General features: G+C 39.4%; 1 protein-coding gene across 1 annotated transcript in view; it reads right to left on the bottom strand.

Annotated features, from left to right (window-relative positions):
* The window catches only part of sec23ip (SEC23 interacting protein), a 90,709-nt gene that overhangs the window by 21,210 nt on the left and 52,629 nt on the right, over positions 1-16,870 (bottom strand). Inside the window, exons 15-16 of the mRNA XM_052026856.1 lie at positions 15,722-15,824; positions 4,470-4,655 (exon numbers count right to left, since the gene is read on the bottom strand). Of these exons, the coding sequence (XP_051882816.1) occupies positions 4,470-4,655; positions 15,722-15,824 (289 nt within the window). The remainder of the gene's footprint in view (positions 1-4,469; positions 4,656-15,721; positions 15,825-16,870) is intronic.

Genomic DNA, 16,870 nt, shown 5'->3' with positions numbered 1-16,870 from the left:
TTGGCTTATTGCAAAAGGAATTTAGTTTTATCTAGATTTTTAAATGTTTTTACCCATCAATACCAGGGAAGTTATGCCTAAAAAATGATCATAACCAAGTTCCAAACAATAATCTAGATCCACAAGCCAATGACCCGTCATGAATCCCAGCAATTTATGACACAGCAAGTGGCCATTCTGCCAGTGTTAACCCAAAATTATCAAGATTAATATTATTTTCCAGATTCTGATGCTTCATTCAGTGGGTTGCATTGCATCAAATACTCATGCATGTACTTATCTAAATATGATAGGGCTTTCTGTCATCACTGCTCTTTCTGGGAGCAAGTTCCAGAACCATAACACTAGCAGACATCTTACTTTTCCTAACTTCACTCTAATCCTTTTACCAGTTACTTTAAATCAATGGAAAACAAATAAAACTGCAGATGCTGGAATCTGAAACAAAAACAGAAATGCTGGAAGGACTCAGCCAGTCAAGTGGGATCATTCAACAGCTAGTTGTTGAATGATCCTCTCTGACAAGGGTAAAAGTTCCTTTCTGCTCACCTTGTGTTGGCATCTCAATTCCCCCCCTCCCCCCACACCTTGATAATATCTCCCCTCAAATTCCTTTCTTCCAAATAGCCCCAAATTAACCAATCTGCCCTCTTAACAAATGTTCTTTTGCCTTGGCAAATTTCCTCCAAATCCTCTCCATCAATTTTTGTAATCTGATCAAATAAGTGTGCAGTGCTCTACCTGTGAACAAGCATCTGCCGGTTATACTGAATGCAACCAGATGTACAATATGCCTTCTTAACACATCTACCTATTCCATATAGCCAACCTGCATTACAATACCCTTATTTCGCTAACCCAAAGTGATCAAGTTAGGTGAATAATTATATTGTCTAATTCACTTTCTTCCTATTTAATAATAAACACAGATTATTATTAGATTAGCAGAATAAAAACCTTATTGACATTTGACTTTGACAGATGGTTTAGGAAATTTTGACACTAATTTTAAATTAATTTCAATGCAGGATAGGGAAAGATGGATAAAGAAGAATGATTGAGAGAGATTGAGGCAAAGTTGCAATTTGATCTAATTAAGCCTACATGTAGCGGTTAGCGCGACACTATTACAGCGCCAGCGACCGGGGTTCGATTCCCATCGCTGTCTGTAAGGAGTTTGTGCATCCTCCCGTGTCTGCGTGGGTTTCCTCCGGGTGGTCCGGTTTCCTCCCACATTGCAAAGACGTACGGGTAGGTTCATTTGGGTTTAAAATGGGCAGTGCGGACTCATTGGGCCGGAAGGGCCTGTTACCATGCTGTAAATAAAATTTAAAAAAATTTAAAACAGCCAAAACAAGTCTTACTTTCTTTTATAATCCCACCGCTGCCATTGGGTGTATACCTATTCCCACAGGCAGCATGGTACTGTGGCAGTTAGCGTAACGCTATTACAGCGCCAGCGACCTGGGTCCAATTCCAGCCACTGTCTGTAAGGAGTTTGTACATTCTCCCCGTATCTGCGTGGGTTTCCGCCGGGTGCTCCAGTTTCCTCCCACATTCCAAAGATGTACAGGTTAGGAGCTGTGGGCATGCTATGTTGGCACCAAAAGAGTGGCAACACTTGCGGGCTGCCCCCAGCACTTTTAGTAACACAAAAAGGCGCATTTCACTGTGTGCTTCGACGTACACGCGACTAATAAATAAATATCTTGTCTTATCTTAACCACTACCAGTAATATTGTGCTGACAAATCTTTGCCATTATGGTATTCTGTATCTAGAAACATCCACAATACTGAGAAATGTTGATATTCCCATTGTCATATGTTCAAATCAGGATGGCTAATGACCAAGAGGTGTGATTCTCTAATGACATTGTTGCTTTCAATTTTTCTTGATAAGAGGTCTCACAGAAGGGAGATAACCTTAACCTTGCTGATATGCATCCTGATGATACACCAGCACGTTGTGACTAATGTTCGGTGGTGGATAATGAGCTCATTGACCCAGGTGTTAATTTAAGAAGCTGTTCTGTCCCATATGCTGCTTGGCTTCTAAATGGTTGCTGCACTTGCACCCATTCAGGCAAGCAGCCTAGAATTTCGTAGTTAGTGCGATGCTTTCAGATAAAGAAATACAAGCCACCTTGTACCTAGTTTAAATCTAGTTTGACAAACACTGTTGGTATGACTGGGACTGGTCCAGTTGATTTTCTCATCAATGGTGACTTTCTCCAGGATATTGATGGAGGGAGACTCAGTCATGGAGATTGGGGAGGGTCCAGCCCAAGTTTTCTCTAGGTCAATATAGGACACAAATAATACCTGCCAGTTCTTTTTTTCTTCAGGTCAATATAGGACACAAATAATACCTGCCACTTCTTTTCCTCTCTCCTTCTGCTTTAAAACCTCAGCCAGCACCACTGTGTTCTTCAGTCTCTCACTATCCACCCTACCATAGATACTTCCATTGTTCTCTCTATCCCTCTTTTCCTGCAATCTAAAACATCTTTGATTTTTTAGGTGTTCTCAGTTCTGATCTGGATCGTGTTTAAACATTCCTTCACCACTACCTTCAATGCTTACATTCCAATGAAATCTATCACCACCTTCTGAAACACCAAAGAGCTCATAAACAATATTCATCAAGATCACAGGTAATTTCATCTGTTGAGGCAATCTAGGTAGTACCAGTCTCCCAAGTATGCTCACTTCAAACCTTCATTTCATTCCAGTTTCTTCTCATCCCCAAGTTCATATTAACCATGAGAACCATCTCCTGCTCACTTGGTTTTCTTCACATTCAACTTTTGCAAACTGATACACATGCTAGCTTGCATAGTTTATAGCCCTTCTCCACAGAGCATGTATTGGTATTATACATTAGTGAAGAGCAGACTGAAGGGAGATTTGATAACACCAATAATAAACCAATACCAATAGAAGAATATAAAATAATGAAGGATCTGCACAGAGTGGATGGTGGGAAGCTGTTCCCTTTGGTGGAAGGGTCAAGGACTAGAGGTCTCAGGGAGAAAGGGAATCGAATTAAGAATGACATGAGAAAAACCTTTTCACGCAGCATACAAATGGAATCTGGAATCCACTGTCTGCTGATGTGGTGGAGATGGATCCTTTCATGGGGGAGCTGGATATATAGTGATGGAAAATTTGCAAGGGAAGGATCAGGGGATGGAACGAGCGAGGTTCTCTGATAGAGAGCAGCAGGAGTATGGTGGGCCAAGTGACCTCCTCCTATTCTGCAATCATTCTATGATACTGACACAGCTGGTAAATCTGCTGTCTCACACACCAGTGACCCAAGTTTGATCCTGACCTTCAGAGTGCACGTTCTCCCTTTGCCCACTTGGTTTCCCTCAGGTGCTCCTTTTTCCTCCCACGTTCCATCGACATGCAGGTCGGTAGGTTAATTGGCCACTGTACATTCCTAACAATCCTACTGCCCACCTACACTGTGGGTAATGTGGTGAGAATAGGTTACATGGAAGATGAGAGGGGGAATAGGGTTGCTCTACTTGTCAACATTGAATCAATGTGCAGAATGGTGGCCTCCTACATCATAAGGAAATACCTCAATGGTAATGATTGGTGCAGTATCCTTCTCCCAACCCCACCCCTGCTCCCCTCCCCTACCTGGCACAACCTGCCCCTCATCTTCTGCCCCTCCTCAATCCACCAATCACCTCAGACTCCTTTCTCACCACTCCCCTTCTCCTCTTTAAACCAGCATCTCCCTTCTCCTCTTTAAACCAGCATCTCCCCTCTCCACTCTCAGTCCTGATGTAGGGTTTCATCCCGAAACAGTGACAATTCCTTTCCTCCCACAGATGCTGCTTGACCCGTTGAGTTCCTCCAGCAGAATGTTTGTTGCCCCAGGTCCCAGCATCTGCAGGCTCTTGCAATTTCATTATTCTTCTTGATCTGTTCTTGAAATTCAACAAACCTGACCACACCTTTGTTCTCTAGTTCTGGTATGTTTCAGTTTCCCCTTATTGAAACATAAAGCCATGCTATCTTCAGCAAAAGTTTCTGCCTCCGTATTTCTTCCCTCACCCAGTGCCCCCCCCCACCCCCACCAAGGATCTCCAAGAGGCTATACTTATTTTTCAAAAATTAACAATTAAAATACAATTTATTTGTAAAAGTAGATCATGCTGCTTGAGCACAGATTAGAAGAAATTTGCAGTCTTCATGCAAATAAGTAATCGTGCACATTAACTTATTGATTGCATTTGGCAAAGCATCATGTAATCTGCCTTTATCAACTGAAAAAAGCCCACTGCAGTAGAGTATACAAAAGGTAGATGAAATATTCTTAGTTATCTGGATTCTCACACAGCGGTGTGGGGAAAACTGAAGTTGCAATGAATAATACTATTTAGTTGGGGGAAAGCATTGGATATACAATTATTTCACACATCAATAGTTAATAGGAAATAGTATAATTTACCCTCCTCCACATGTTTTTCTTCTTCTTCTTTAATTTGGTTGGCTACCTTCTCTAGCTCAGCTTGTAGCTGAGTTGAAGAAGTGTGAGCACGTGCAAATTCATTCAGAGTCTGCCAGGCATTCTTCAAAGAGCTAATGAAGCCTTGCTTTAAATCTGAACCCATGCGGGACAAACTTTCTTTCAACTCTGGAAAAGAAAAGAATGTAAATTAATCCATTGCCTACACAGTATTATTACAAAAATAAAACCAACTTACACCAGAGTCTTCAATAAAATTCTGGCAGCTTTGAAAAGAACACTTACTTTTATTGTGACATTATATGCAGCATCGTTAAGATTGGAAACTGATGTCAGTCATTGTCACTAATTTTGCCTGTACCATAAAGGATGACTGATTCAATTTCTCCTAAGCAGCAAGTCTGAAGCACCATTTCATATTTCCTTGTGGCATAACAGGCAGCCAATGCTTGTACACTGGATCCCAGAGTAATCTCAGCAACCCCCACTTACTGTCACTGTACCTGTTCTCTCTTAAATAACCATTAACTCCTCCTTATTCTCCTACCACGCATGTATATTAGGGGTAATTTAGCATAGTCTATTAACCTACCAGCTAACATGTTTTGGTGAGATGAAATGAGAGATAGAAACCCAGAGTCATAGGGAGAATGTATAAACTCCACACAGACAGCATGGGACGTCAGGATCAAATGCAGATTAGTGGCAATGTCAGGTAGCAGCATTACCTGCTGTGCGACCCATATTAACTATCCTCTTTTGTAGCAAGACTGATCTGCTGCACCTTTCCAGCACAGATGTTCTCATTTTAGAATCTGGATGTGTCAGCTGTACAAGGATACATCAAATATATTCGGGTTTCTACAGATCATCCTTTAACTGCACAGCTTGAAATTTATAACCATGCTTAAAAAATGTCACCATGCTAAGAATTTTTGAACTACCTCTGGTAATTTAATAAATAACTGCAAGAGAATGAACCCAATACTGATATTGGCAGCATTCACTCTTCAAAATTATTTGCCTGAATGTGTTGTATTTTGGCAAGTCAAAGCAAGTGCTTGACAATCCAGTAATATGGTAGAAGCTGTAAAAAGCTTTGAGAAATCACTGAACTGAAACACAGCTGTTATTCCTAAGCATTATACCATAACTTAGTGAAACCTATTCAAAAAGGATGAGTACGAGAAACAAGAATCTGAATACATTCAACTATACTGTGATAAATGCGATATGGTTTTTATTATTTCTACAACATCTTTCTGACCTTTTGCTAAGTAAAACATATTTCATCTCTCAACCCATGGCAGATGGGAGAATACTCTAGGTACAGGAACATAATTGTTAATTCCCAGAGAAGCCCATTTAGATACACACTCGATATGTGAGCAACAAACAATAGTTGTTCCAGCAACAATTCTATGTCAACAGCATAATGTACAGCAAGGGGGATGGAGACAGTGATCAGAAGAGTCAAGCAGCCAGAATTTGAATTTCTAATTATCAGAAGGGTTTTGACACACTTTCATTACCTATTGTATTATCATGCATCATCAGGAAGAAGTCCCTGAAAAATATTCATGCATTTGAAAACACTCCCTGGATTTCAATAGATACTTCAGATTTGCTAGGTCAAGTTAAAAATGAGATTGGGTAACTTATACAAAAAAAAATTTCTCCATGTAGCAAACAACTCAGGGAAGTTTAATGCAGAAATCCCAAATTAGATCTCAGGAGTTAACACTTTAATAAATGGAAAATTCATGCAAAAAAATTAAACTTTGATTAATAGTGTTATCACCAAATGAAACACTTAAGTGTTACAAAGCACCATTAGAATTCCAAGATATGTAATGAAACACATGCTTGCTGTCTTACAATCTTCGATCATGGAATTATTTTTGCAATATTTTAATACTTTTCAATTTTGCATTCATGAAATTACCATTGTAATTGAAATCAGTGCAGGTTTTGGATAAAGATACTTATGAGCATAATGAAATAAGCCCATCTGGTTCACAAATGCTCATCAGGGAAGGAGATTTACTGCTTTATCTGGTCTAGCCTAAATGTGACATCAGGCCACAGCAATATATTTGACTCTCAAGCACCCTGTGGAACAGCCCAGTAAATCATTCACATATATCAAATTGCTTCATTGAAACAAAATAACATGGTCTGTTGACGTATCAAAATCTGGTACCTTAGTTGATGGGGGAAAATAGTTCAAAGTCACTTCCTGCTCTGTCAACCTTGCAAGGTCCATCTTTCAAACATATATGGACTGGTGCCTATATATTGATAAAGCCATCTCACAGACTAGCCAAGAAACAGCCTGATATAATCATACTTGCAGAAGCATACTTTACAGCCAATACACCAGTCTTCTCCATCACACTCGCAGCAGACTCACCAGAACTGGCAGTACAGAAATATATGGGTGGAAGGGAGTCTTCAACATTAAATCCTGACCACTTTGCATCACTCATGTTCACAGACCAAAACATCAAAAAAAAATTCAGACTGAATACCTCCCACCTTCCCTCAATTGATGATCAGCGTTCCTCCAATGTTGAGTAATATTGGGGGAAAAAAACAGTGAAACACAGGCACAGAATGACCTGGATGGTCCTGGATCCAATGCCTAGTCCAGATTTGGCACCAACCATCTCTGCCTGTCTGCACTTTTCCTAGAAAGCTGACTAACACACCAGAAAGGCATCTGACAAGGGGGAATATGTTTCCAAGCAGACCTTGGGCACTGTCTCCTAAACCCTGCCATTGCAATACCTTATGACAACTCACCAGACCAGACATTTAAAAACTACTGAAATATGTTGAAAAAGCATTATTTAAATAATTAAAAGCACACTAAAACAGCAACGATTAAATAAAATGATTAAGTATAGGTTAAGTTTCAACAATTTTAGAAAAAATGATTTTCATTTCTATCATGCTTTAATGACACAATGTGCTTTACAGCAGTCTTGTTATAAGGTAAGAAAGAGGAGTATGAAAATGACCATTCTTTGATGCTGGTGGGAACTGGTTGGAGGAACTTGGTGGAGGGGGGGTGAGGTTGGGGGGTGTGGAATGGTGGCAGCAGTAGTAGTTCATTTGCTAAATGATTTTGGTTGAGGATTAAAGTACGAGGTGAGCATTATTGGTAAAGACAACTCAGACAAAACAGGATTTTCCCTATTGGGAATGATTTGTCATAAAACACCGTTTATGCATTTCACATGTGAATCTTGGGGAAATTCTGTGCCTGCCCAACTAACAAAACTTTGTCAATTTTGAAGTAGACTTTATTACTAGCTTATTTCTAAACCATTCAACAAGGCAACTCAACTGGATAATATAAACTGGCAATTCAAATGGGCTTACCCTGATTTTTCAGCAGCCATTATGTATTGCACTGCAAAACATTTCCTGGCACTTTAATTGGATATCTGATGGGGAATTTAAAACGAGCTGGGTGTTCTGCCCTACCGAGGACAAGGATTAACTGCAGAAACTTTCCTCAGAGGTCCGCCATTGTGTAAGAAAATATGAACAGTTAAAGTAATTTAATGGGCAAAATTTGTCTCCTATCTTTTTCAGGTTTCATACTTTAAGTACGACTTAAATTTTAAAATTAATTTCAGAACTTTTGACATATTGCAAGTATAACAACCACCTCATTTCCTTATGAAAAGGAACATGTGAAAAGAGAATAATTGTATTCATAATTTCCTCTTCAAAATGCACCAATGCAAACTGAAAACAGAATTTTGTTTAAATACCAAATACCTGTCTCAGAGGATGAGCATGGAAGCCAAATTTTTCTTTAAAACTTGAACAGAGGGAAAATCAATTTCTTGAGCCTGCAGCCAGTGGGTTGCTCATTCCTTTTTCTGAAGTGATAGTAACTAAAAAAGGCCATTTTCCACATGAATAACCTTTAGCTTGGAAGTAATAAATATTGAATGAATCAAAGGTAATTCCTAAAAGTACTTCAAATTTTTTTTCAAAACTATTTGATATTCTTCTTGCATCCAGACAGATCCTAAATATAGAGGATGCAACAGTCAGGCTGAAATACATATGAGATCATGTTTATAAGGCTGTTTCTTAGTTGGCTCATCACAGGGTGAATATGAACATTGCAGTAAAGCAATTCCTCCAAGTATTAGTGATGGAAACACTTCTACAGTTAGCAGTCTCTCCTAAATTACAGGTTTATTACAAATAGTCATTTCTAAGTGAAAAATCAAAAAATAGCTGCAAAAAAAAATTAGGAATTTCAGCTGTTTGATAACAAAATAAAATTGTCTGAATTTCAGCCAGTTGCACAATATTCTTTTCAATTATTTGCTTTTTGGCAATCTTTGAACAGATTCATTTGAGATGTAGATTAGCTGGGGTGGGGGTAATGCAGTACACTTAAAAATCAAATCCGAGAAAGAAAAAAATCTTAAGGGAATGTCTGTTAAAATAATTTAAACCCCATGGCAGGATCTCAGATGCAAGATTGTGGTGTAGAATCTCTTCACAGGCAGGAAGCTAGAGTCACACATGGACTGAAGTCCAGGAATAAGCAGACACAAATGAGTATCAAGTGAAAAAAAAATAATAATATATATATATTTATAAGGGCAGGATTAATGGAAGGAGGTGCTAACGGAACTATTGTGGAGGTGGTGCAGGAGTACAGGTCTCAGGAAATCATACACAAATCTTTAAAATTAGCAAGGCCAACAATAAAACTGTTAAAACATGTGGTATAATTTATTTTATAGCTGAAGGCAAGGAGTGCAAAAGTTATTTTCCCCCAATCTTTATTCCATCCTTTCTGCCCTGGTCCAGTCCCTTCCTGCTTATATCCATGACACCTATGATGTACTCCACTGCTTTAACACAGCCCTCAACTGCGCCGCCCCCAAATGATCAACCCCTCTTCTCTTGGACAGGGCAGGGACAGAGCTCCCCTGGTCCTCATTTTCCACCCTACCAGCCTCCACATCCAATAAATCATACTTCATGATTTCTGCCACCTTAAATGAAGCTCCATCACCAAACACATCTTTCCCTAAACTTTGAGCATTCCCTTCTCAATTCCATAGTTCACTCTTCCATCTCCACCAACCAGTTTCTTCTGATCGTACTTTTCCATGCAACCACAGGAGTTGCAACACCTGCTCTTTAACCTCATCACTGCCCACTATCTGGGGACCCATAGTGTCACTTCAGGTGAAGCAACAATCAACTTGGACTTCTTGCTATCAAGTGTATTGCATTCATGCTCAAAATGTGGTGTCCTCTACATTGTAGAAACTAAAACACAGATTGGGTAGTTACTTTGCAGAGAACCTGCATTCAGTCTGCAGATGCTATCCTGTACATCCAGCTGTGTCACTTTAATCCTCCATCCTACTCCTGCACTGTTCCAACGAGGCCTGACAAGGAAAGCACCTCCACCTGAGCATTCGTAGTCTTCAGGTCTCAATAGTTAATTCCACAATTTTTGATAACTTACCAATTAACTGTTTCCTCTCTCCTCTGACCTTGCCTATCTGCTAGGCATTTAATATAGCTGACCTGCATTTCACAGTTTGTACATGTCCATCTGTTTTCTCTCCCTAACTGGCCTCATTAACCTTTCAACCAGATGATTTCACCACAGCTTAGGATCATGCCAAATCTGGCCTCACCCTATCAGAGAAGTTCCCTTTGTCATATCAATTTCCTCCTCGCTCTCTATGCAACTTAAATCTTTTTCTCTGTTCCAACAAACTCAGTTTCTCTTTTCACAGAGGCTGCATGATTGGCTAAGTGCCACAAGCATTTTCTGTTTTTGTTTCAGGTTTCTGGCATCTGTAGCTTTGATTTTCATGGTAATGCTAATCTTCTTTAAAAAAAACATTAAAAAGTCACTGTTTTGACCTTAGCTGAGCAAGAGTTGTACAGTACCTACCAGCCCACAATGTCATAAAGATAGAGCGGTACCACACAGAAATGAGCCCTTCAGCCATCATATCCATGATGACCTTTTTGCCCATCTACACTAATTCCAGTTGCCCACATTGGGTGCATATCCTTCTATGCCTATTTATCCTTCAGGCCTATTGAAGTGTCTGGCTAAGCGTCTCAAACATAGTAAATTGTATCCAATTCTACCACCTCCCATGACAGAGTTCCAGATGTCAACCACTAAAATACTTTCTCCTCAAATCCCCTTTAAAACCCATGTCCTCTTGTTTTTGATACCCCTGCCATGGGAAAAAGATTCTGACAATCTAACCTATCTATGTTTCTTATAATTTCATATGCCTATTAGGTCACCAACAAACCCCCCCCCCCCCTCCCCCCCAGTCTTCTTCACTCTGGGGAAAAATAAGCACAGCCTATCTAATCTCTTCCCATAACTGAAGTCCTCCAAAGCACACAGCATCCTGGTGAATCTTCTTTGCACTCTCTCCAGTGAAGCCATATTCTTCCTACAGTGTGACAACCAGAGGTGCAGAAAATGTTCCAATTGCAGTCTAACCAGTGTCTGTAACATTGCAAAACATGCTGACCATCAAGTACCAACTATATTAATCCCTTTTACCAGCAATTGGCTTGCAGTCTTTGGTGCCTTTGCAATTCAAGTCCTCATCTAAACACAAATGTTGTGAGCACACCTGCCTTCATCATCCCTTCAGCGGTGTTTTCCAGATTCCAACCAGCATTTGGATAAAAAAAAAATCCTTACTCAGATTCCCTCTAAACCCCTTACCCTAAACCAATGCCTTCCAGTTTTAGACACCTCTGCTGTGGGGAAGAGTTCTCTAGTATTACCCACCTATGCAACTGTATCTAATTCTCCAAGATGCAGTGGTGATTTATCCAAAGGACACCAGGAATGAAGAACTTATTTAATTGCAGAAGTTAGTATTGGAATAAATGCGATACTGTTCTACTCCAAGCAGAAAAATTTAAAGCAATTTACAACAGAAGTGCTCAAAAATATGAGGGGAGCTATAAGAAAATGAGGTGAAGTGCAAGTCAGTGTTTTGAAATGTAATGCCTAAAAGAACAATTATAACAAATTCATTAATAAGTTGGAAGAAATAACCTCAGATGAATCTAATGTAGCAGAACCATGAGTTTTAAAGCATTTGCTACCATTCACTGCAACGAACACTTAAATTTAATAAATAAAAAACTATAATGTTTTACCCCATTAACTCAGCCAAGGCTGGTTTTCTTTGATTTTATTTGAAAAATCTCCAATAAACAACTCAAATGTTGCCAAAAGTGGCACTGTTTGTTGACTTCATTTGGCTCCTTGATTCTTAAATTCTCAACTATTCTCTCATTGCACAGAAACAGGCGTTTTGGCCCACCATATCCATGCCAACCATCTATACTAACCCCATTTACCAGCACACAAGTGTTCTGGAAGACTACGTCTCCACTACCTCCTCAGGCAATGCATTCCAGCATGGTCAGTCCCCCATATCTACTATTTCCCTGTTCCCCTTTGCTAATGTCTGAAATGGTTGGCTGGTTGGACACAGTTACACTCTTCTAATTCTACCCTGAGTATCACCAATTTTAAGTGATCTACTATTGGGAGCTATGCCCAAGGCTCTGGAATTCTCTCCAGAAAGTTTACCTCCCGAATCTCACAGCCTCACTTCCTCCTTTTGAAGGGTTCCTTAAAACCTACTCCTCTAAGCTATTCACCATTTGCCCCAATATCCCCTTGTGCAGTGTGAAATGTGCAGCACTATAGAAAGTTTCCTAATGGGTTGCACCTCAGCCTGGTATAGCAACTGCTCTGCTTTGGAGCAAAAGAACCTGCATAGGGTGGCAAACACTGCCCAGTCCATCATAAGCTTGTCACTTCCTTCCATCCACTCCACCTTCACAGCAAATTGCTTCAGGAAGGCTAATAGTATTATCAAGGGCACATGCCACCCTAGCCATTCCTTTTCTCTCTTTACATTCTGGGAGAAGATACAAGAGCTTGAAAGCCCAGACAACCACATTCAAGAACAGTTTTTTCCCCCCACTGCTATCAGACTTCTAAACCAATTATCTCTTTCACATCCCCTTCTTGATGGTGCTGCCACATTCTTGGACTCCGAACACTACCAATCTCAGTTGTTACGTTACTGTCACATTAGCATTTCTTTTTGCACTACTTCAGATTGCACTGCAATCCTTGCATTTTTTTTTTGCACTCATTGTGCTGTATTTATTATTACCACGTATATTGTTTACTCTGTGAGCTTCACGCAAACAAGGAATTTCATTGTACCCTGGTGTATATGACAATAAACTAATCTGATTTTGTTTGACAATGCTTCTGGGAGGAACATTGGGACATGTTACAGTTTCAGAAGTACATAAATGCAGTTGTTATCATTATTTTAACAACTGCTAATCTACCGGATGGCACAGCAGGTAGTGCCGCTGCCTCACAGCTCCTGTGACCACAGTTCAATCCCAACTTCCAGTATTGTCTCTGAATGCAGAAGCCAACATAACTCAGCAAGCACAGTGTGCTACCACTCCAGCTTTGGATGGGACAGTTATGAGGTCACTGATGGGATCAGCAAGCTCTGCCACAGGTGAACATTTGCGGAGGAATTATGCTTTCGCCATTATCTGCGAGAAGCTTGAGGCTATTTATCAGGGGCTCAACGTTCCTTCACCATTTTGAGGTGAAAAAGGATTTTTTCCAAACAAGCCTCGAGAACATCCTTGAATTTTCCCCCCCTCTGTCCACTGGGCAATCTCTAGCCATGCACCAGGTAACAGAATCCTGTCAAATAACTAAACAACTGTGTTATGCTCCCAGGCAAAAGATATTCTATAAATTGCATATTTCCCAACAATCCATCTTTGTCAATTTCTGCACGTTTCTCACTGAACTGTTACTCAGCTCAAAAACCACATTAGCAACACAAAAATCTGACATATACAGTATTACCTCATCTCTTTGAGTGTGTCTTTCCAAAAGATCTCCAAACATTTGTGTACTCAGCACATTCCTTTGTTCATAGATTCAAAGATCAAAACATTAAATTCCTTTTTTTCTTTTAAAAAGAAAACATCCCTCTTTTTAAAATGAAGATGGGAGTGATCAGGCTAATGAGAGAGCACATATTTTGAGCTGGAGACCAGTTGGGGAAAAGGGGACTGCTGCGCTCTGTATGGTTCAGAGAAAAGACGGGTTTAAGAGTAAAGCCTAGTGATTCAAGGAATATTGTGATTTGACTGAGCAGGTCTTGAAATCTGTATCCTGTGAAGGGAGTATTTGGGGGATTTGATACAGATGTGATGGTGTCAAAAAAGGTTGAAAATCTGTATTGGCTTGAGAAATTCAGAGCATCAGAATGGTTGGATGGGCTATGATCTTAGTCACATGTAGGGTTAGGAGGCCTGGGAGAGATGGCAATAGTGCTCTGGGGTATTGGGGGTGGAGGCAGATGGCAATCTAACATGCTAGGGGAAAGCCCGGAGTCTAGGAGCTCAATCTACTGTTGGAGAGCTTGGGAAATGCAGACTGGTGAAAAAAGCTGAACTGAGAGATCAGTGAGGGGGCATGGTGGAAGCAGTGTAGTACTGGAGGTACTGAAATAATGGGATCATAATAGAAGACAGGAGAGTCAAACAGAAGTATTCATGAAATAAAAACAAACAGTGCTGTAAATACTCAGCAGGTCAGGCAAGACCTGTGGAGAGACACAACAAGTTAGAAACTTCAGGTCATCAGAACAAGTGATCAAATGTGTGCATGAACTTCTCGTATGTTATTTGAGGAGAAAATAGGAGAGACAGTGAGGGATGGCTTCTGCTACCATTTTTGTCCCTCAGGATGATCCCGGAATGACATTTCATGGATTAACATTGTAAGAAATGCATATTTACTGATTTTTATGATTTGCTGGTGTGTCTGCCACAGCTAGTCACTGTCAGTTGCAAGGTGTAGAGAACTGGATGTGATAGGAAGAAACAGGGAACAGAAAGTAGTTAAAATATGTTGCAGTGCTTTGGGAGGGAGGTTCAGTGGTTTAATCCCAAGGAGAAAAATGATACTGAGTTTAGTGGAACTGCAGTGCAGAATACTTGAGAGCCAGGGGCCATAATTCCTGGGATGCTAGACGGAGGGAAAAAAAATTCACCAACATTATTGGTAGCAGAATTTATACCAAGAAAAAAAGCATTTTATTAAATGTATGAGGGCTGTTTCAGCTTCTGCTATTGTCCAGAACATATTCTGGGGAATGGAAGGCAATACCATTTTGCCTGAGTAAAAAAAAAATTCAATGTCAAAGCTGCCCCTTTCAGGAAATTCAAGGCAACATAATTTAACATGAAGAGATTTAATAAATATACTCTGAATGATTTCTTTTTCTGATATTTTTAGGAAGTTAAAAGGAAATAATGGGGTTCTAAAATTATCTTGTGAACTTATTTTCCTTGTTACACAATTTCCAGATGAATAAGTCATAAATAATAAATCTGCACATTGTCTAGCTGGGTAGAATTAGAGTTGAGATGGAACAAGTTGAAATATTATTCAGCAAACTACACTGGAATACAGACAGGAGCTACGCGTTTGTCTCACAATTTTGGTGTGCTAGAGGTGAGAAACAATTTAAATCTCAGTAAATGCATGTACCCTTTTCCTCGTTGTAAATATAAATCATTCCTCCCCATTTAAACAACTCCCTATGCACATCACTCCACCATCCATAGACAAGAATGCTCAGTTTTACTATAAAAGCAATCAAAACCAGAAGGAAAACTCAAAATGTGGATATTTTAGAAGACTGCACACACTGCAATTTTGCTTCAAATTTAATCAAGACATTTACCTTTTGCTCAAGAAATTGGTTGTTCTGAGACAATATCTTTTTATTCATGTTGAGAGGAAATAATATGGATTTGGCACATTCAAATTTCAAGAAAAATAATCCAATTCAGGAAAAACAATCAAATATTACTGGCAATTATTTTTAAAATGTCTATTGTTGTAAGCATAACCACAACTTTGGGGAATATTCAAAATAATTTAACGTGTTCAGATGCAAATTCTTTTTTGAAGAGCTACATATTCATCTGATAATTGCAAGTTACATTTTGATTATAATTTTGCACAGCAAATTTAAATTTAACTACATAGTTCTGAATACAAATACTGAATTGCATTTGCAAATTCTGGTGCATCAAATGTGAAAATGTAAAAGACTTACCAAGGTGTAGTCTCTTTCTGCCTTTATGATGTGGTACAAGGACTGGCTTTATATCCAAATCGGGGAGAATCATTGGCTCTATCCTATATGCCACAGGATCCAACTGAGAAAGTAAACACAAAAGGTTGACTAACAAGTAGCAGTTATAGCAACAAAGAAAAATTACAAAATTTATCCTACAAGAGTTGATTCATTAAAATACAAACAGGTTCAATGTTATCTTGCAGAGACACTCGTGAAATAAAATGAACATAGTGGACAAGTAAACCCAAATTAAAAATCTTGTCAATGATCACCATAACATCAAAGCTAATATTGGAAAACAAACACGAAACTGAACGGACATCTTCAAAACTCCTAGTCAACTTTTGTGTACATTTACAATATTTTTTTAATTCTATAAAGTACAAAAAAGATCAAAGACAAATGCCAGAATAAACATTGGGTTGAGGCAGAAATTTAGCATCCTAATTGTAATTTCATGTAAATACAATCTTAATAAAACTAACCCATAAAAACATACAAATGAAAACAAAACAATAGAGATACTCAGCAGGTCAGGCAGCAGCTATAGAGAAGTTTGTTTAAGGTTAAAGTTTAAGTTTGGTGGTTACATGGGAAAGTATTACAAGTTGGTGGAAACGGAAGAGCAAACATTGGAAGGAATGGTCTCTTCAGAATTCTGAACGGGAAGTAGAGGGGACGATGTGCCTGGCAATGAAATCTCATTGAAGGCAACAGAAATTTTGGAAGTTGATTTGTTGAATGCAGATACCAGTGAGGTGGAAGGTGAGGACAAAACAAACCCTATCTTTGCTCTGCTGGGAGCTGAAGGGGTGAGAGCAAAGTGCATGAAATGGAACATTTGTGGTTGAGAGCCCCATCATTTCAGAGTGTGGTGGAAGGCACTGTAAGGAAAAAGACATCTTGGAAGCATTGACATGCAAAGTCATCATCAAAATAGATATGACAGGCTGGAGAAACTGGGTGAAGGGAATGGGATCTTTAGGAACTAAGATGGAAGGAGGTGTAGTCAAGGTAGATATGGGGGCGGGGGGGGGGGGGGGTGGGGTGGCAGGGAAGTCTGTAGGCTTTTAAAAATCAATATTTGGTCATGAACCTATTCCCTAAGATGTACATAAAGAAATT

Source organism: Pristis pectinata, chromosome 12, assembly GCF_009764475.1.
Source record: "Pristis pectinata isolate sPriPec2 chromosome 12, sPriPec2.1.pri, whole genome shotgun sequence".
In the NCBI taxonomy this organism is placed as follows: domain Eukaryota; kingdom Metazoa; phylum Chordata; class Chondrichthyes; order Rhinopristiformes; family Pristidae; genus Pristis; species Pristis pectinata.
This window is presented reverse-complemented; position numbering and strand designations above follow the sequence as displayed.